The 20695-nt window shown below is 43.5% G+C and overlaps 1 protein-coding gene across 1 annotated transcript; it reads right to left on the reverse strand.

Moving 5' to 3' along the window:
- Positions 1-347: 347 nt before the first annotated feature.
- gprc6a (G protein-coupled receptor, class C, group 6, member A) lies at positions 348-20026 on the reverse strand. Its single transcript, XM_070966998.1, has 6 exons — positions 19824-20026; positions 17984-18278; positions 4048-4851; positions 2933-3148; positions 2681-2804; positions 348-1465 (listed from the first exon to the last, which is right to left on the reverse strand). Exons 1-6 carry the CDS (start codon positions 20024-20026, stop codon positions 348-350), a joined length of 2760 nt encoding a protein of 919 aa, XP_070823099.1.
- Between the last annotated feature and the right edge of the window lie 669 nt (positions 20027-20695).

Below are 20695 nucleotides of genomic sequence, written 5' to 3' on the forward strand. Positions count from 1 at the left end.
CAGTTATTTTCATAATGACGGGATTCTCTCAGACCTCTGAGTCAAAGCCGCTGAAAGTGACCTTACATCTGACTTGCTGAAATACACCATTTACACAATCACAATTCTGCTACTTTGGTTTCTGTCTAAAGTTGACATGATTCCTGGTGTATGTACACTTGGGCTTGTTTTCTTTAAGGTATCCAGGATATATTGTCATAAAGGCAAATGGAACATAAGCAGACCTTACTGACTTCTTACTTCTGAAAACACAGAAATGGGGACAGAGATCTTGTGAAATCTATAATGTATAATAAATTTGCAAAATATACAGTTCAATATAAATGATTTCTGATTTTATAAAAAGTTTAAATGCTGGTGCTCCTTCTGAGGCAGTGTTGTGTGATTGAGCCTCTATGCAAACCTGTGCAGCTGGTTTCATCTCTGCAGTTTGTCACCACAGCAGGTTTGAGAGGATTGGCTGCAGGCACAGAGAGCGATGAGGGACTGATGATGAAGTTTTGAGCACTGAACTCTCGCTCTGACACTGAACTCCCTGACACAGGGATACAATCTGTGGTTTTGCTGGCGTAATCATACAGATTCTTCCTGAAAGCACTCTTGGTGTTTTGATCTTTCTTAAAAAGGATTATATAGCACTTTGGGAAGAAATGACAGCTAAGGATGCCATAATTGGAGATGAGAATGACCACCATCTCCACAGCTGGCAGGTACACTCCTGAAGTGGTTACATAAACAGGAACAAAGAGTAGCCAGGAGATGAGGTAGAGTAACATACTGAAGGTGATGAATTTTGCCTCGTTGTACTGCTGTGGCAGTTTGCGCCCTTTGAAGGCGCAGATGAAACACCCAAAAGCTAGGACAGCAATATAGCCTAGCATCACCCCAAAGGCCAAATATGAGCCCTCATGACAGTCCACTAGCAGAGTAGTTGGATACCTAATGATGTGATTAAATGGGCTTTTAAGGACCAGCCAGCAGATGCAGGTAGTTACCTGTAAGGCCACACAGATGCTGATGATGGCATAAGGCTGGTAGAGTCTCCGGAGAACCCCCTGCAGCTCAGGGTCAAACTGGAAGGCTAGTAGGATCTGCAGGGTCTTAACCAGGATACAAGAGACACACAGAGTGAAGCTTATGCCAAAGAGCACCTGTCGAGCCTTACATTGGAAACTGTTGGGCTTGCCGACAAACAGCATGGCACTGATGTAACTGATGGTCAGAGAGAACAGGATGGTCTGGCTCAGTGGCCCCCCAGCAGCCTTCACTACAGGAGTGTCACGCTGATGTAGAAACAGAGCTGACACCAGGAGAGTCAGGAGGATACCCAGGGCAGAAAATGACAGGAGCACTACAGCAAAGCCATCCCTCCAGGAGAAGAATTGCAGGGCTTTGGGGTTGCAGGTGGAGCTGCCCTTTGGAGACCACTCTGTGTTTGTGTCACAGCTCAGACACTGGTCCATATCTGCAGAAAAGAAGGAGCACAAGCACAGGTACAGAATAAAACACATGCACACATCGCATGCGCATCGCATGCACAAGTACCTTTAACACATACTGGACATCAATCAGACTTTACTCTGCCATCTCCCTAGTACATCTCATACTGTCTGATATGGCCCATATGTGTATAGAGTGGGTCATTGTATTTGGAATTCAGTGAGCAGGCATGTTGATGACATTACATGGTGTGTAATTAGTCTTGAGGATGTTTTTTTTTCTCATCAAGAGGCTTCAGAGTCCTTGCTCTGGGGGCCAAGGAACTAACCTGATGTACAGTATAATGCTGCTTCAAAATACAACAGAGCCTCGAGATGGCTACAGCACTGACAGGATTTGAATGTGGACAGTGTGCACGCCAGAGGTTCTGTTTATACTACAACGGTTGTCTGCATACCACGGATACATTCAGTGATATTTTTAGCCATATAGATCGTGGCAGCTGTGTGGATGAGGAAAGCTGAGACAGGGTGAGATAAGGAGATGAAGTGTGGGCAAATGGGAGAGTGAGCAAGCTAGAGAGGGGCAATCAATAGAGCCAATGAGTGAATGATAGAAGAAAAACTTAACTTTATGGCTATTTGGTTCAATGTAGCTACGTGCTAAGACAGGATTAATTAACCAAGAAACATACCTCAGACTGTCCGCTTTTCTTGTCTTCTTTGCAACATCCATTCGGATGTCACACAATTCAGACTAGACTACATGAACAATGTAAACAAACTACTAGAACAGCACTGTGACTGTATTGTTGCCTTTTCATATGCAAAAACGTGTCTCAAACAACATTTTCTGATCATTTAATGGTCATATTTGCCAAACTCTTCAGAAGTGGTACAAACACAAACAGGACTGCACAAAAGTGCCCTGTGTTTGGTTCCTGTTCCTTAATTCCTTGGTCAAAAAGGAGCTGCATGGCATGAGAGGACCAACCATTTACTTTTATTTACTGTGATGGAAACACAGTCCTTCATCAATGCACCTTGATTGGGGTCCCACCTGGGTTTCTGTGCACAGAAGCACAACAGTAGAGTTTATATGATCACCTAAAACATAACTTAATGTAATGTGAAAATGGTGTCATGTCAGCAAATTAGCTGAGCCAGACTCACATGACTATTAGCCATTGTGCATATAAATGTATCCAGTGACATCCAGTGTGGGTATGTAGGGGTCTTGCCTGTGTTATTAGTGTAGTAGTTCTCAGTACACTTGATGCACTCATAACAACAAGTGTGTTGACCCTCAGCTGTTTTCTTGAACTCTCCAGGGATGCAGCTATTGGAGCATTTTGAGATGATGTGCTGAAGAAAGCAAGAAACCATGATTATAGACCATTCATTTTCTTGTATTTTTTAAAATGAAATGTATTGTGTTCTTACTGTATTCTGTACTGTATTTTTAGTATTGCTCAAGTCAGCTTTAGGCTCACCTTCAGGTCCTGGAGATGTTGAGTGGTGTTGTAGTTGGTATGGGTGAAGTTATTGTTGTGTGGGTGATACTCAGCTACAACATCATGGACATGGATGTTCCCTCCATCAGACCTCCACATTGTCACATCATAGCCCATGTTTATGTCTCCTCTGCTGTCAAATTTATACCTCTTTTCTCTAAGTTTAAACTCCTGCATCCACAGAGCTCTCAGCACCTATAGGACATGATACATTTCATTTATCAAGTATATTACATCACTCTATGTGCAGGGACATACTCTTTTGTCTTTACTGTGTGTGTGTTCGGTTTCAGGGTCTGAGTACTTATCCTTTCAGACTGCAAACTTTGGGATTGGGTCTCTTTTTTGAAAATCAACTTTGAGTAGGTTTTCCAGAGGTATGTTTTGATTAGGTTGAAAAGCCATTCTGCTAATGGCTCTGAAATGCTTCAAATATTTATTTCTTTCAATTTCTATTTTTATGTGTATGTAAAACAAAGTAATCAAAATTGTGTCATGCATATTCTGTCTGTGTCAAAACAAATCTCATTATACCAATAAACTTTCACATCAAAAATAACAAAACAAATGTCTTGAAAAATAAATGTGGTGCAGTTGGGCTGTATCATAAGTCCACAGAAAGTGGCTGTCCAAATCCACAACTGTTCACATCTGGGAAGCCTGGAAGGACATTTGTACAGTATTTGGAGAGATTATAGTAGCAACAGGTTTTTGGAAAATGTTGTCTTAATATAGAAAAACATTTGTTCCAACAGCTCCACATATATGAAAAAGAGGCTGCCAATTGTCTCAGCCTATGGTAAGTAAGTCATGGTAAGCATCCCAAGGTATCATATTTAATGTGATTAATCTAAACAGTGAAACCTTACCTTAGCTGTTATCTGAACGTAACCTTACCCCTAATCCTAGCTGCCTGTAACCCTAAACCTTTATTTGCACCCTAACATTGAGGACCTCTCAAATGCAACTCACACACACACACACACACACACACACACACACACACACACACACACACACACACACACACACACACACACACACACACACACACACACACACACACACACACACACTTGCATGTATGTCAATACCTCCCAGGGTTGCACTGTGCCTGGTGTTTTACAGTCTCTGGTCTTGCAGATGGAAGCCACAGCCTGAGCGATGGAGTTCACAGCCATCTCAACACTGAAGATAGTATCACCATGAGTGTGTTCTCTGAGGGTGTTCACTGCTTTAGACACCAGCTCTGTGTCTCCAGAGCTTTTATTAGCATTTAGCTGAGTGTAGAATTCCAGCATGAAGGAGTTATTCCCTGTGTAGTCATGTCCAGCTGCCTCCAGCCTGCTTAGGTACTCATTGAATGATGACAGGTCTCCACTTTTGAAAGTAAAGCCCACAACGTGTCCTATGTCTTCCAGAGTTAAGTTACCTTTCACAGAGCTGGAGGAGGACCAGCTGTCACTGGCCACCCAGACTCTTCTCATTGACTTTATGTTCTGTCCTGCTTTCAGCATCTGATTCTTAAGCTCCTGGTAAAGGAACATCATGTGTCTCGGCTTGGCAAAGGACACAATCACCTGGACCTTGGGATTCTTGTAGATGGTTTCGACAGTCTGTGTGATAGCAGAAGAGACATCTTTACTGGTTACAGACTGAGGTAGGACTGATTTGAAGGCCACACAGATCCCATTTTCAGAAGTCTGGGACACAAAGTAGTCGAGAGCTGATTGGCCATAATTTCCGTCTGTCGTGACTATTCCCACCCAGTTCCAGCCATAGGTGATGAGAAGACTGACCATGGCAGCTGTCTGATGCTTGTCATTAGGAATGGTCCTCATGAAGGCAGGGAAGCGGCTCTTATCACTCAGAATGACAGCAGTTGATGAATAACTGATCTGGAGAGAAGGAAAGCAATAATGTTATTTTCCTAACATAGACCACGCCACAGAGATACAAATTTACAGTCATTTGATATGTCTTGGGATGAAGGAGAGTGGGGATGATGAAAGGAGGGATGAAAGAATGAGGGTCGAGGGATGAGGGATGAAGGGTTGAGGTTAAAGAAGAATTAAGGGAAATGGGTAAGGAATGAGGGAATGAAGGAATGGATGGTAGACTCTTGGATGAACAGGGTGCGATATTTGATGTTGGCTGATTTCAAGGGTCACGGATCTGGGGACGAGAGGAAACCGGGGACGGCAGAGACCCAGGGTGGGGCAGCTGTTTCTTCAGATGTTCTTGGGTTTCAGTTAAGCCCCGAAAGAACTTCCAGATGACAGATGCGCATGGGTGTTTCTGACGTCTCTTGGATTGTTTCGGATATACACAAGATATGAAGGTGAAGACCAAAGGCCAAGAATGTGCTTGGGAAAACCCTGCTGGGAAGCAGCGTGGATGCGCAATGAGTGACCTGTGTATGGTTCGGATTGAAATCCAGATTCTGGATAAGATTCGGCAGAAGTGATGATGAATCCAGAAGCCTGTGGCTGCATAGCCCATTTCTGGGATTAGTGAAGGATCATGGGGCAAAGCTTGATTACCTAGTCTTAAACTTACCTAATCACGGATGGGTTCGTATGGACTTCGAAATGAATTTCATTTGAAGGAGTGGATGGGTTGAGGTGGACCAGACTGATTGGTCTTACTGCATTTGAGGTGGAAGAAGAGAGGGGTTGGATGGAAATATACGACATGGCTGTGTGCCGGGATGGTTGGTAGATATAGTATAGATAGTGATATCGCAACAATGTGCAAGATATAAAATATTGGCTACGTGCATGTACTTTCTGTGTGAAAGGGGGGTATAAAATAATGTTGCCAATGGAATTGGTAAGGTATAGATAATTAAGTAGAGTGTTTTGTACTGTAGCACAGCACCCTAGAATACGGAGTAGTATGGTGCAAGTCTAAACGTGAACATTTGTGTTTATAGATGAGAAGTAAATGAACAACAAGAGATGCTTCAATAGCGAGCGGAATTGTAAGGGTTGTGAGCTGAGATCGTCTGAGCGCAGTCGGATATGCTGGCAGAGTTGGATTGCGGAAAACGAGACTGTGCAGAAAACAAGTCGAAGGGGAGATGAATGAATCAGGAGCACTTAAATACCCTGGTGCCTAATAAGGGTGTGTTTGAGGTGTGGTCTTGTTCCTGAACTTAGTTATAATACTTCATTTTGGAGAAGAATAATTTCCAGTTATATGTCCAACTGCATAAAAATGATGGAACTATGGGGACCTGCTGGCCTGGGGGTGAAGACAATATTAAAGGTCAAGGTTTCAAGGATCATCCATCCATCCATTATCTTCCCGGGGCCGGGTTGCGGGGAGAGCAGTCTGAGCAGGGACGCCCAGACTTCCCTCTCCCCGGACACTTCCTCCAACTCTTCCGGGGGGATCCCGAGGCGTTCCCAGGCCAGCCGAGTGACGTAGTCACCCCAGCGTGTCCTGGGTCTTCCCCGGGGCCTCCTCCCGGTGGGACATGCCTGGAACACCTCCCTAGGGAGGCGTCCAGGGGGCATCCGATAGACATGCCCGAGCCACCTCAGCTGACTCCTCTTGATGCGGAGGAGCAGCGACTCTACTCTGAGCTCCTCCCGGGTGACAGAGCTCCTCACCCTATCTCTAAGGGAGCGCCGCGCCACCCTGCGGAGGAAACTCATTTCAGCCGCTTGTATCCGGGACCTCGTTCTTTCGGTCATGACCCAAAGTTCATGACCATAGGTGAGGGTAGGAACGTAGATTGACCGGTAAATCGAGAGCTTCGCCTTTCGGCTCAGCTCCTTCTTCACCACGACAGACCGATACAGCGACCGCATTACTGCAGCCGCTGCACCGATCCGCCTGTCAATCTCACGTTCCATCCTTCCCTCACTCGTGAACAGGATCCCAAGAAACTTAAACTCCTCCACTTGAGGCAGGAACTCTCCCCCAACCTGAAGGGAGCAAGCCACCTTTTTCCGGTCGAGAACCATGGCCTCGGACTTGGAGGTGCTAACTCTCATCCCAGCTGCTTCACACTCGGCTGCGAACCGCCCCAGCGCATGCTGAAGGTCCTGGCTCGAGGAAGCCAACAAGACAACATCATCCGCGAAAAGCAGAGACGAAATCTGCCGGCCCCCGAACCGAACCCCCTCCGGCCCCTGGCTGCGCCTAGAAATCCTGTCCATAAAAATGATGAACAGAACCGGTGACAAAGGGCAGCCCTGCCGGAGTCCAACATGCACCGGGAACAGGTCCGACTTACTGCCGGCAATGCGGACCAAGCTCCTGCTCCGGTTGTACAGGGACTGTACAGCCCTCAACAGAGGGCCTCCAACCCCATACTCCTGGAGCACCTCCCACAGAATGACGCGAGGGACACGGTCGAATGCCTTCTCCAAGTCCACGAAGCACATGTGGACTGGTTGGGCAAACTCCCATGAACCCTCAAGCACCCTGTGGAGGGTATAGAGCTGGTCCAGTGTTCCACGGCCAGGACGAAAACCGCATTGTTCCTCTTGAATCCGGGGTTCGACTATCGGCCGGATTCTCCTCTCCAGTACCCTGGAATAGACTTTACCAGGGAGGCTGAGGAGTGTGATCCCCCGATAGTTGGAACACACCCTCCGGTCCCCCTTTTTAAAAAGAGGGACCACCACCCCAGTCTGCCAGTCCAGAGGCACTGTCCCCGTCTGCCACGCGATGCTGCAGAGGCGTGTCAACCAAGACAGTCCTACAACATCCAGAGACTTGAGGTACTCAGGGCGGATCTCATCCACCCCCGGCGCTTTGCCACCGAGGAGCTTGCGAACTGCCTCAGTGACTTCAGCCCCGGTGATGAATGAATCGACCTCCAAGTCCCCAGTCTCTGCTTCCTCTACGGAAGATATGACAGAGGGATTGAGGAGATCCTCGAAGTATTCCTTCCACCGCCCGACAATATCCCCAGTCGAGGTCAACAGCTCCCCACCTCCACTGTAAACAGTGTTGACAGAAAGCTGCTTCCCCTTCCTGAGGCGCCGAACGGTTTGCCAGAATTTCCTCGAGGCCGACCGGTAGTCCTCCTCCATGGCCTCCCCGAACTCCTCCCAGACCCGAGTTTTTGCTTCTACAACCGCCCGAGCTGCCACACGCTTGGTCCGCCGGTACCCATCAGCTGCCTCAGGAGTCCTATGAGCCAACCAGGCCCGATAGGACTCCTTCTTCAGCTTGACGGCATCCCTTACTTCCGGTGTCCACCACCGGGTTCGGGGGTTGCCGCCACGACAGGCACCGCCGACTTTACGGCCACAGCTATGGACGGCTGCATCAACAATGGAAGTGGAGAACATGGTCCATTCGGACTCAATGTCTCCAACCTCCCTCGGGATCTGGTTGAAGCTCTCCCGGAGGTGGGAGTTGAAAACTTCCCTGACAGCGGGTTCCGCCAGACGTTCCCAACAGACCCTCACCGTACGTTTGGGTCTGCCAAGTCTGTCCCGCTTCTTCCCCTGCCAGCGAATCCAACTCACCACCAGGTGGTGATCAGTTGACAGCTCAGCCCCTCTCTTTACCCGAGTGTCCAAGACATACCGCCGAAGGTCAGATGATACGACTACAAAGTCGATCATTGACCTCCGGCCTAGGGTGTCCTGGTGCCACGTGCACTGATGGACACCCTTATGCTTGAACATGGTGTTCGTTATGGACAAACTGTGACTAGCACAGAAATCCAATAACAGAACACCACTCGTGTTCAGTTCGGGGAGCCCGTTCCTCCCAATCACTCCCCTCCAGGTGTCACTGTCGCTGCCCACGTGAGCATTGAAGTCTCCCAGCAGAACAATGGAGTCCCCGGTTGGAGCACTTTCCAGTACCCCTCCCAGGGACTCCAAGAAGGCCGGGTACTCTACGCTACTGTTCGGCCCGTAGGCCGAAACAATAGTGAGAGACCTATCCCCAACCCGAAGGCGCAGGGAAGCGACCCTCTCGCTCAGCGGGGAGAACTCCAACACATGGCGGCTGAGCTGGGGGGCTATAAGCAAGCCCACACCAGCTCGCCGCCTCTCACCGCGGGCAACTCCAGAGTAGAAGAGAGTCCAGCCTCTCTCAAGGAGTTGGGTTCCAGAGCCCAGACTGTGCGTGGAGGTGAGCCCGACTATCTCTAGCCGGTACCGCTCAACCTCCCGCACTAGCTCAGGCTCTTTCCCCCACAGTGAGGTGACATTCCATGTCCCCATAGCCAGAGTCGTTGTCCAGGGTTTGGGTCGTCGGGGCCCCCGCCCACGACTGCTACCCATTCCACATAGCACCGGCCCCTTCTGATCCTTCCTGCGGGTGGTGGGCCTACGGGAAGGCGGGCCCACGTCGCTCCTTCGGGCTGTGCCCGGCCGGGTCCCGTGGGCAAAGACCCGGCCACCAGGCGCTCGCCTGCGAGCCCCAACCCCAGGCCTGGCTCCAGGGCGGGGCCCCGGTGACGCCAATCCGGGCGACGTACACTTCCTTGCTTTAATTTCTTTCATAGGGGCTTCTTGAACTGCTCTTAGTCTGACCCGTCACCTAGAACCTGTTTGCCTTGGGAGACCCTACCAGGGGCATTAAGCCCCGGACAACATAGCCTCTAGGATCATTCGGGTACTCAAACTCCTCCACCACGATAAGGTGGCAGTTCAAGGATCAGTTTTCATTTATTTAGCATTTTACAACACAGGGTTCCACAATGAAATGTAATGTGTAGCTCCTTCACGCTAGACACAAACATGACATAAAAATATTTAAATTTGAATTGAATAAAATAAAATAATCATTAATTCAGATATACGCAGTAACATGTATACATATAGCCTACTTATATAGACATATACCTATAGATGCATATACCCAGAGAGCATGTACACTATGTATATATGTACAATGTCATTTATTTATGGTGGAATGCGTAGGATGAATTGAGGAGTCGGACAGCCTGAGGAAAAAAGCTGTCCTGTAATCTGGTGGTACAGTAGCACATACTTTTGTATCACTTGCCAGATGGCAGCAGGGTGAACAGGTTGTTGCTGGAATGGGTATTGTCTTATTGTATCCTAGCTCTGTACGGGCACCTCACCTCACCTCAAAATCGCATCAAATTCGGGCTAGATCTGCTTAGTCTGATCCCAGCATAAGGATGATTCCATTCCACCGAAATGTCTCCCAAAACCTGAGCAAGCAGTCACAATACCAGAGCACTGAAAATGGGACACTTAAGTGGAATGCAGCCTTCATTAAGATTCTTAGTTACATGTGCTTTTCTGCTTATGACATATTTGACCTGTCTCCTTTCCTGTAACAAATTGTGGATCGTTTGTGCTGTATCATGGCGGTTGCCCTAATAATTTTATTATGAACAAAAAGTTTTCCTGTCTGTGTTGGTTAGTAATAATTGTTTTAGAATTGCTTATATGGATAATTTACGGAGCCCCTAAAAGGACATGGGGGGGGGAGAACGAAAAAGTAGAAAAAAAGGTTCTTGTCACCATGACAATGGATCACGTACGCTCCAGAAACTTATCATGTTGGCTCGAGATACGTATCTTGTGCGCTCGAGATACATATCACGTTAGCATGACATAGCATTTCCGGTGTACAGGTTACCTGGCAGGCTAAGGTGTCTCATCTGATCTGTATATTTTGTGATTTTAAGAAACCATAGAGATCCACTCCTGCAGCCATCCTGGACTCCAGAAGCCGCAGCTAACGAGCAGTGTATGAACTGAATACCGGAAATGCTATGTTGCGCTAACGTGATCCGTCGTCATGGTGACCAGAAACTTTTTTTTTCTGCTTGTTTTCCTTTTTTTTCTTCTTCTTTCTTTTTTTTTTCTTCATGCCCCTTTAGGGGCTCTGTAATAATTAATGTTAAAATCTGTACAAATACGGAGCCCCTAAATTGCCACGAAGAAAAAAAAACTATATCGTGTGCACAGGATACTAAAACGTGCACACGAAATACTAAATTGAGCGCACGAGATACTAAAACATGCACACAAAATAGTAAACGTGTGGGGGCTCCGTATAGAAATGTAAGAAAACTTTGTTGTTTATTTTTAAGAATTCAAAATTGATGTTTATATATGTATGAACAACAACATTTTCTATATACAGTGAGGTCAATACGTATTTGGTCACCCTGTGATTTTGCAAGTTCTCCCACTTAGAAATCATGGAGGGGTCTAAAATTTTCATAGTAGGTGCATTTCCACTGTGAGAGACAGAATCTAAAAAAAAAAAAAAAAATCCAGAAATCACATTGTATGATTTTTTTTTAACAATTTATTTGTATATTACTGTGTCAAATAAGTATTTGATCACTTGCTTATCAGACAGATTTCTGACCCGCAAAGACCTACTATGCTGCTTTTAAATAGTCCAACTCCATTCTGCTCATGATTCTAATTTAGTAGCAGCTGTTTGAGGTTGTTTTCTTGTTTTCTTTACTTTCATAAAGGCACCTGTGCACCCCACAGTCAGTCAAAAGTCTAACTACCAACATGGGCAAAACCAAAGAGCTGTCAAAAGACACAAGAGACAAAATTGTAGACCTTCACAAAGCTGGAAAGGGCTATAGGGCAATTGCCAAGAAGCTTGTTGAGAAAAGAACAACTGTTGGAGCAATCGTCAGAAAATGGAAGAAGCTAATGATGACTGTCAGTGTCCCTTGGACTGGGGCCCCATGCAAGATCTCACCTCGTGGGGTATCAATGATGCTAAGGAAAGTGAAGACCATCAGTAATACACTAAGACATCATGGTTTAAAATGCAGCGCACGGAAGGTTCCCTTGCTGAAGTTAGCCCATGTCAAGGCCCGTCTGAAGGTCCGTTTGCCAATGACCATCTGGATGATCCAGAGGAGTCATGGGAGAAAGTCATGTGGTGAGATGAGACCAAAATAGAACTTCTTTGTCTTAACTCCATTCGCCGTGTTTGGAGGAGGAAGAAGGAGGAGTATCATCCCAAGAACACCATACCTCAACCTGTCGCAGTTTTAGACTGCTTTAGTCCTGTCGCCCTTCGACAACTAATTTCAATAATTTCATCATCAAAATCATCAACCTGTATTTTAGATCCCATCCCGACTAAGCTGTTTAAAGAAGTATTACCTTTAATTGACTCTTCAGTATTAGACATGATCAATCTGTCTTTATCAACAGGCTACGTACCACAGTCCTTTAAAGTAGCTGTGATAAAACCGCTACTTAAAAAGCCTACTCTTGATCCAGGGTTTTTAGCCAACTATAGACTGATATCCAACCTTCTCTCTCACTCAAAAACTCTTGAGAAAGCAGTTGCCAATCAGCTGTGCGACTTTCTAAACAAATAGTTTATTTGAGGATTCCAGTTAGGATTTAGAGTGCATCATAGCACAGAGACAGCACTGGTTAAAGTTACAAATGACCAGAGGTGGAAAGAGTACTGAAAATTTGTACTCAAGTACAAGTACTGTTACATTGCTTAAATTGTACTCAATTACAAGTAAAAGTACTGGTGTTAAAAAAAATACTTAAGTAAAAGTACAAAGTACTCTTCTCAAAAACTACTCAGAGTATTAATTACTTTTTAACCAATGAATGTTTTATTGCGTCGTCAATAGCAGGCATTCAATTCGATTCACCTGTATAAAATATCAGTGTTCAAAGCACATTTCTCAGATGAGCAATGTATAGAAAACTTCAGCAATTTGTTTTGTAAACAAATGTAGATATAAAGCAGGCATTTTGTTTGTTAAAAGAAGGACAAAAATGTTTTTGAACCTGCATAGAACAGTTTAAACTTTGCCCAATACACTGTGAACAACAGGCAGGCAAGTGTCTTAAATTTAGACATACTAGCATTTCTGTCACATTTCACTTTCTGAATCTTTTGTTCCGTTTCAGCAGGAGCTGGTTTTCTAAGTTAACGGAGTCTATCCGGCTTCGTTTGGCTGTGAAGAGTAGGCCAGAACAGCTAAAAAGTCGTTCACATGCAGCAGAGGCAGGCAGAGCTGTATTCAGCTTGAGAGAGAGCTTCTTAATGGCTGAGAAGGAGTGCAGCAGCTCCATGGTGTCTGTGGCACAAGCAAGATAACCTTCAAGCTCAACTGGACTTTGCAGCCTTCTGGAGATTGGTCTGGAGAAGAAATCATCTTCATCAGATGACTCTTTTTGCTCATGCTCCGTCGTTTCAAGATGTTTGATGTATGTCAAGGCTGTCAGCCCAAAAAATCCAGTATCATTGTGGTCCTAAAAAAACAAATAGAGCAAAATATATGTATATATCAAAACTAAATTAAGGAAAGGGATCAAATATGCAAAAATGCTACCCATAGAGCTAACATATAAACACAATCCAAATTATGTTCTGTTAATAGGCCAATAGATATACGAATATGTCAACTGGGAACCTGAAGATTAATTTGAGATGCAGCTCAGCACTGTGTGCCAGTTTTTTCATCAAAAACAGCTCTCCTTATACAGTGAAATTACTGCAATGAAATGAGTATTCTGAGTGTAAACACATGGCACACATGAATACATTTGGGCTCACTGACTCCACAAAAGTCGCAGCTTTCCAGTCAGCCCTAATTTATCCAACTGTAATAATGTTTAAGGACCCCAATATGCAGGAATAACAAAATAGAATAAGTGAGATTACATAAATACCGCACGCAAAATAACCGGGTGGGTTTTGAACAAAACTGCAAAGGATTAGAGTGAAGTGGAGGTGTGTGTAAAGGGGTAACACTTATAAGGTATCTTGAAGTAAGAAGACAAGGGAACCCTTGCTCGTGCCCTGTTTTCCATGCTAAAAGTTGGCCTAAATTTGGAGCACCCCCTTACTGACAAGCTAACATGACATGGTTAATTTTCAATGGATGCAATTTGTGCTCTAGTTTCATATAACATAGCGTCACTCTAGCACAAAATATAAGCCTGTTGAACGTAGGCCTGTAAGTATTAAATTACTACAGATTTAATTTATTGTAATGACGGTGGTTGTCCAAATATCAAGCTAAGAATTGTAGCTCAATTTTGCATGCACGTACGCGCACACGTTAGCTAGCTCCGTCTTATTTTAATATCAGGCTAACCCACGGCAGTGACAACATCTTTGCAGACTTATCTTAGCCAAACTAATAACCTTAACAGATGAAAAATAAGAAAGCATTATTATACAAGAATAGTTGGAAATCCTCTTACCGCAATGTGTTTTTTGAGATTAGACGCTGAAGTCTTGTAAGCTGATATCACCGTAGAGGTCAAACAAAGTTTGCATTGCATCTGAACGCTGTCTCCTTTTCTCCCTCTGTACATGAACAATTCCTCCAGGTACGGCCACGGGCACTCGTCCTCCGTCTTGTCTTCATCATTTTCACTGTTGACAGTGTTGTCCTCTGTCTCCATTTTAGTTTCGTTGTCTCCAAATCCATAAATTAGCCTCCACTCCGCTGCGTAGGTAATATGTTACCTCCGGACACCTGTGCCTGCTGCAGCTGGGTTGTCCTCTCCTTATGTCATAGGTTAATTGGTGCGGTCGCGATCGGACAGCCTTATTGGCTACAAAGATGAAAGGTTTGAATATTGTGGGCATATTCTGGGCGTACTCAGTAGCGACTTATGATTTTAAAAGTAGCGAAGTAGATTACATGGTGTAAATTGTACTCAAGTATGAGTAAAATTACACACTTGAAAAAAATACTCCTAAAAGTACAAGTACACAAAAAATCTACTTAATTACAGTAACGTGAGTATTTGTAATTCGTTACTTCCACCCCTGCAAATGACCTTCTAATTGCATCTGATAAAGGATTTGTCTCTGTACTAGTCTTATTGGATCTTAGTGCTGCATTTGGTATCCTATTGTAGAGACTGGAACACTTCATTGGCATTAAGGGAACTGCGCTAAGCTGGTTTAAATCCTACTTGTCAGATTGCTCTCAGTTTGTACACGTTAATGACGACTCCTCTGTGCTTGCTAAAGTCAGCTTTGGAGTTCTGCAGGGTTCTGTGCTTGGACCAATTCTATTCACCTTATATATGCTTCCTTTAGGTAAGATTATCAGGAAGCACTCAATAAATTTTCATTGCTATGCAGATGATACCCAGCTATATTTATCAATGAAGCCAGAAGAAACCAGTCAGTTAACTAGACTACAAGCATGTCTTCAGGACATAAAGACCTGGATGATCTGCAATTTTCTGATGCTAAACTCAGACAAAACTGAAGTTATAGTAGTAGGCCCTAAACATCTTAGAAAGTCACTTTCTGATGACATAGCAGTTATGGATGGCATTGTGCTGGCCTCCAGCACCACTGTAAAGAATCTGGGCGTTATCTTTGATCAGGACATGTCCTTTCACTCCCATGTAAAACAAATTTCAAGGACTGCCTTTTTTCACCTACGTAATATTGCAAAAATCAGGCATATTTTGTCTCAAAATGATGCAGAAAAACTAGTCCATGCATTCGTAACTTCCAGGCTGGATTATTGCAATTCCTTACTATCAGGCTGCCCAAATTCGTTGCTGAATATTCTCCAGTTGCTCCAGAATGCTGCAGCACGTGTTCTGACAAAAACCAGGAAGAGAGATCATATTTCTCCAATATTAGCCACTCTGCACTGGCTCCCTGTAAAGTTTAGAATAGAATTTAAAATTCTCCTCCTTACTTACAAAGCCTTAAATGGCCAGGCACCTTCTTATCTTAAAGAGCTCATAGTACCTTATTACCCCACTCGAACACTGCCTTCCCAGAATGCAGGCCTACTTATGGTTCCTAAAGTCTCCAAAAGCAGAACAGGAGTCAGAGCATTTAGCTATCAAGATCCTCTCCTGTGGAACCATCTTCCAGTCTTTGTCCGGGAGGCAGACACTGTCTCTACATTTAAGAGTAGGCTTAAAACTTTCCTTTGTGATAAAGCTTATAGTTAGGGCTGGCTCAGGCTTGTCCTGGACCAGCCCCTAGTTATGCTGCTATAGGATTAGACTGTTGGGGGACCTCCAAAGATACACCGAGCTCCTCTGTCCTTCTGTCCCTCTCCATCTGCACGCTTTCATGTCCTACCACGGCGTGTTACTAACTTAGCTCCTTCCCCGGAGTCTCTGTGCTTTATCGTCACGGTTCCCGTGGACAGTGGCTGAATCTGGATTGTGGATTGCAGCTGCGTCTCCTGTCTTGGCCCTGCCTGACATCCACTGCAACTGCTACTACTGTTATTACATCCACTGTCACTGTTACTGTGCATTTCTGTCTATCTCTGTCTCTTTGTCTCACTCTCTCTCTTGCTCTCCCTCTCTAACCCAACAGGTTGAGGCAGATGGCTGCCCACCCAGAGCCTGGTTCTGCCTGAGGTTTCTGCCTGTTAAAAGGAAGTTTTTCCTCGCCACTGTCGCCAAGTGCTTGCCCATGAGGGAATTGTTGGGTCTCTGTAGATAAAAGAGCTCGGTCTGTACCAGCTCTGTATGGAAAGCGTCCTGAGACAATGTTTGTTGTGATTTGGCGCTGTACAAATAAAATTGAATTGAATTGAATTGAACCTACAGTGAAGCATGGGGTGGAAGCATCATGCTCTGGGGGTGTTTTTCTGCACAGGGGACAGGACGACTGCACTATATTAAGGAGAGGATGAACGGGGCCATGTACTGTGAGATATTGGGCAAAAACCTCCTTCCCTCAGTCAGAGCGTTGAAGATGGGTCGTGGCTGGGTCTTCCAAAATGACAACGACCCAAAGCACACAGCCAGGAAAACCAAGGAGTGGCTCCGTAAGAAGCATATCAAGGTTCTGGAGTGGCCTAGCCAGTCTCCAGACCTAAATCCAATAGAAAATCTTTGGAGGGAGCTGAAACGCCGTGTTGCTCAGCGACAGCCCTGAAACCTGACAGATCTAGAGAAGATCTGTATGGAGGAGTGGGCAAAAATCCCTGCTGCAGTTTGTGCAAACCTGGTCAAGAACTATAGGAACCGTTTGACCTCGGTAATTGTTAACAAAGGTTTTTGTACCAAATATTAAAATTGTTTGACTCAAGTGATCAAATTCTTATTTGACACGGTAATATACAAATAAATTGTTAAAAAAAATCATACAATGTGATTTCTGGATTTTTTTTTTTTTTTAGATTCTGTCTCTCACAGTGGAAATGCACCTACAACTATGTTGTGCGCACAAGATACTAAATTGAGCACACGAGATACTAAAACGTATGCATGAGATACTAAAACGTGTGCACGAGATGCTAAAACGTGCGTACCTTTAAGCTAAATCGTGCACTCGATTTAATTAACTCATTCACTTATACAGATAGACGGCAAATACAATAGACAGCCGGAGTCGAAGTACTACACCTACAAGTACACCTACTTAAAGTATTGGTAAGTTAATTTGATTATATTGCGAGTGTAAATCATTCTGGAAAGGGACAACTAGGTATGCAAACAACCTATCTGCATGACAGTAGCTCAGTGCATATTGAGTACATTTGTGACTGTGAACATCTGAAGTAGTCACTATGGAGAGCCATATGCATGGACAAGTCAAAGCGTGGGAAATAACTATCTTGAAAGCATGTTTTAGTATCTCGTGTGCACGATTTAGTATCTCGAGTGCATGATTTAGCTAAAACGTACGCACATTTCAGTATCTCGTGTGCACAATATGCTTTTTTTTCTTTGTGGCACTTTAAGGGCTCCGTAGCGAAGTGTCTGAACACAGTATGAAAAATTCTACACACATACACAGATTTAAAGTGCCAATAAGACATTAAAGTCAAAATACAAGAGGTATTTCCTTCTGTAATCACTATAATTCCAGTCAGAGAGGATGAAACTGTTTATGTTATGTTGTTGTGCCTCACATTAAAATTCTCCTCGTCTGTGTAATTCAATTACACAGTCAGTCATGCATCAGCAGACAATTTATGATGATAAAAGGTCCAGGTGCCGTTTATCAACTGCCAGTTCCCTGTAACAGTCAACACTAAGTCCATCATTCCTGCCACAGGACTCCTACCTGCTCCCTCACTAAGTCAACAGCATTTTCCTGTTTCTCATAACTTACTTGAGGAATCATCTCGAGAGTCAGTTGCCTGGCAATGGCGATAGATGTTTCAGAGTAAGAGGCCCCTATAACAGCCGTGACTGGCTGGCCACAGATAGAAGTGTTGTTTCTTCTGTGGCAGTTGGCCTGCTGGGTGAATTGTGCGGTAACTCTCAGAGCTGTGCTGACATCAGAGCAGGAGTCCACGATCCGGTAGCCCAGAGTGATGTTGGCATCGGCCAGCTGAGGGGATTTATTCATGATCTCGATGGCATTGATCATCGACAATGCCTTCACCAGACCTCTGTCTTGAAACCTGTGTGAGCAGTACAGTGTCATCAACAAATAATAAACACATTACAGATGTGATAGAGAGTGAACTACTATTTTAATTTCAAGTCTAATATGACTTTCTAATGAAAATCAGTTACTAATAAAAATTTCAAAAGTCAAGCTCTTTCTTTCACTTCAAACCTCTAAATACCAGATCAAAGCTGAACTCCTCCAAAATTGTATCAGATGAGTGACACAATAGTGAGCTTTCATCATAATAAGTAAAACCTATATACTTTGATCCAAGGAAGAAATTTTGTCTCCCCGCTACTTTTAAAACAAAATGACATCTTAGAAGAAAAAAATAACATCAGTTGTGGAATGTAACTATTTAATTGTAACTAATTGTAACTAGGTAATTACATTACCTGAAGTATGGTACTTAAGTGTAATGTTAGCTGTATATTTCTAATTTAGGCTGCATCATCCTGTTCTTATTTATTACATTTGATTTTATTCCATACATTATTGAGAGAAATACTGTACTTTTCACCATGCTACATTTAACTGATATTAATAGTTGCTAGTTTTTATGCAGATTATAATTTAACAAACATATCATCTCTATGAAAAATAGGCTATACATTATAAGGATAACTGATTCAACTACCCAACAGACTAAAAAGAGGGTGAAAATTTACTCTAGACCTTAGAAATTGTAGTTGTAGAAATTGTAGACAGAATAATCTTAACTCAAGGTTCAGTTAGTATCTTTTTCCAGAACTTTGAACCACATCTCATGTTTTTCACCTTTGCTTCCGCTGATGAAAAATGTGAGATGTGATGGAAAGGTCCAGAATAGAGCTAGTAAGTGGATGTTAAGTGAACATTATTTTGTATGTGCAAAGTAGTTACAATTAGCACCATCTTGAACAAACTACAGTTACAATCAGTGGTGTGTCCCCTGCAGGCAATCTCAAGGTTAATGATAACCTTAGGGCTTTTAGGAAGAATCTTTAAACATTCCATTTTTCTTAAGTGTTTTATTCTATTCTTTTCCTCCTGTCCTTTTCCTGTATCATTTTAATTATGCGCTTTATTTCTGTATTTGTGTCCCCAGTGTTGTGTACATTGAATTATTTATTAATATGTGTACTGTATGGAACACTTTGTTAACTTAATGCTTTAATGCCCATATGTAATTGAAAATAGCACAAAGACATCACATCAAATGTTGAACCTGAGAAATATCATTGTTTTTGTTTTGGAAACAGGGTTGTATAATAATATAACAGTCACAGCATACAATTGTACTACTTTTATAGTGTACTTTTACTATTGTAGATTTTGGAATGTAGGACTTTTTTATTTAAGTATATTTAAATTGGGCTTTGATGACCTCTTCCACCTCTAAGGGATATTGTATATCATGCTGTTTTGTCTCCAAGTTACTCATGGGACATCTTCAAGTTATTAACATTTAATGGAGAAATTTTGGAGGTTTGGTTAATTGCATCTAAAGAATCAGAGTCAAAAGGGATAAATACAGACTTAAAGTGAACAAAACATTAAATTTGGTTGAACTCACCTGATACATGGCTTTAGGTGGGGTGCAAAGGAGTTGTTCTCTTTGTCTACGTCTTCATGAATGGGAAAGATTCCTCCGATGACTATATCTCCTGGGGCTGTAGCTTCCAGAACTCTGGTGGTCTTTTCAGTGGCATGTCCAATTTCCAGAATAATAAAGAAAAGTAAGATGTGCAGATAGATTAGAAGAGAAACCAAGGCCATAATAATGTCTTCTGTGTTGTCCCTCTGTCTTTGATTTGTAAGCTCCCTTTCCTTTTCTTTCTTCTCTCACTGGCCTCTGCTGTTCTCACCTCCAGCAGAGCGATACTATCCCTTTTAAGCATCTTCACTTGACTAAAAGAAAATTCCCTTTTCCGTCCTCTTTCACACTTTACTGTTCTCATATTCTCCCCTGCAGCCCTGCCCACTTTTTATGAGTGTCAGCAGGGTGAGTCACTGCTCTGCCAAAAAAAAAAAAAGAAAAAAAGCTTATATTGTGCATAAGCATTTTTTGACTGAAAATATGATTGTGGGACACCTTACCTTTCACCAGGTGGAAACAAATTTCATGAACACACCCTTCCAACACACATGCACATGAGTTTCTCTGTGTACTGAATAACACTTATTTTTATAGTATTTCTAGGAAGTTATGGAGTACTTGCTTATACTAAACTGTTGGTACCAACTATGCAATTTGAACTTTTTGATATTTCATAATATCTTAATGAGGATAGACGCTACATCATATTTTCCAGATAATTATAATCACACAGTTGTAGAGAGTACTGTTTGTTACAATAAAGCAAATGACTGATATTAGTGAAAATAATGAATTGAATCAAGATGTTTTCTTGAAACTTGTAAATTATAATTCCTCACATTTGCTCA

This window comes from Chaetodon trifascialis, chromosome 7 (genome assembly GCF_039877785.1).
Source record: "Chaetodon trifascialis isolate fChaTrf1 chromosome 7, fChaTrf1.hap1, whole genome shotgun sequence".
NCBI lineage: Eukaryota > Metazoa > Chordata > Actinopteri > Chaetodontiformes > Chaetodontidae > Chaetodon > Chaetodon trifascialis.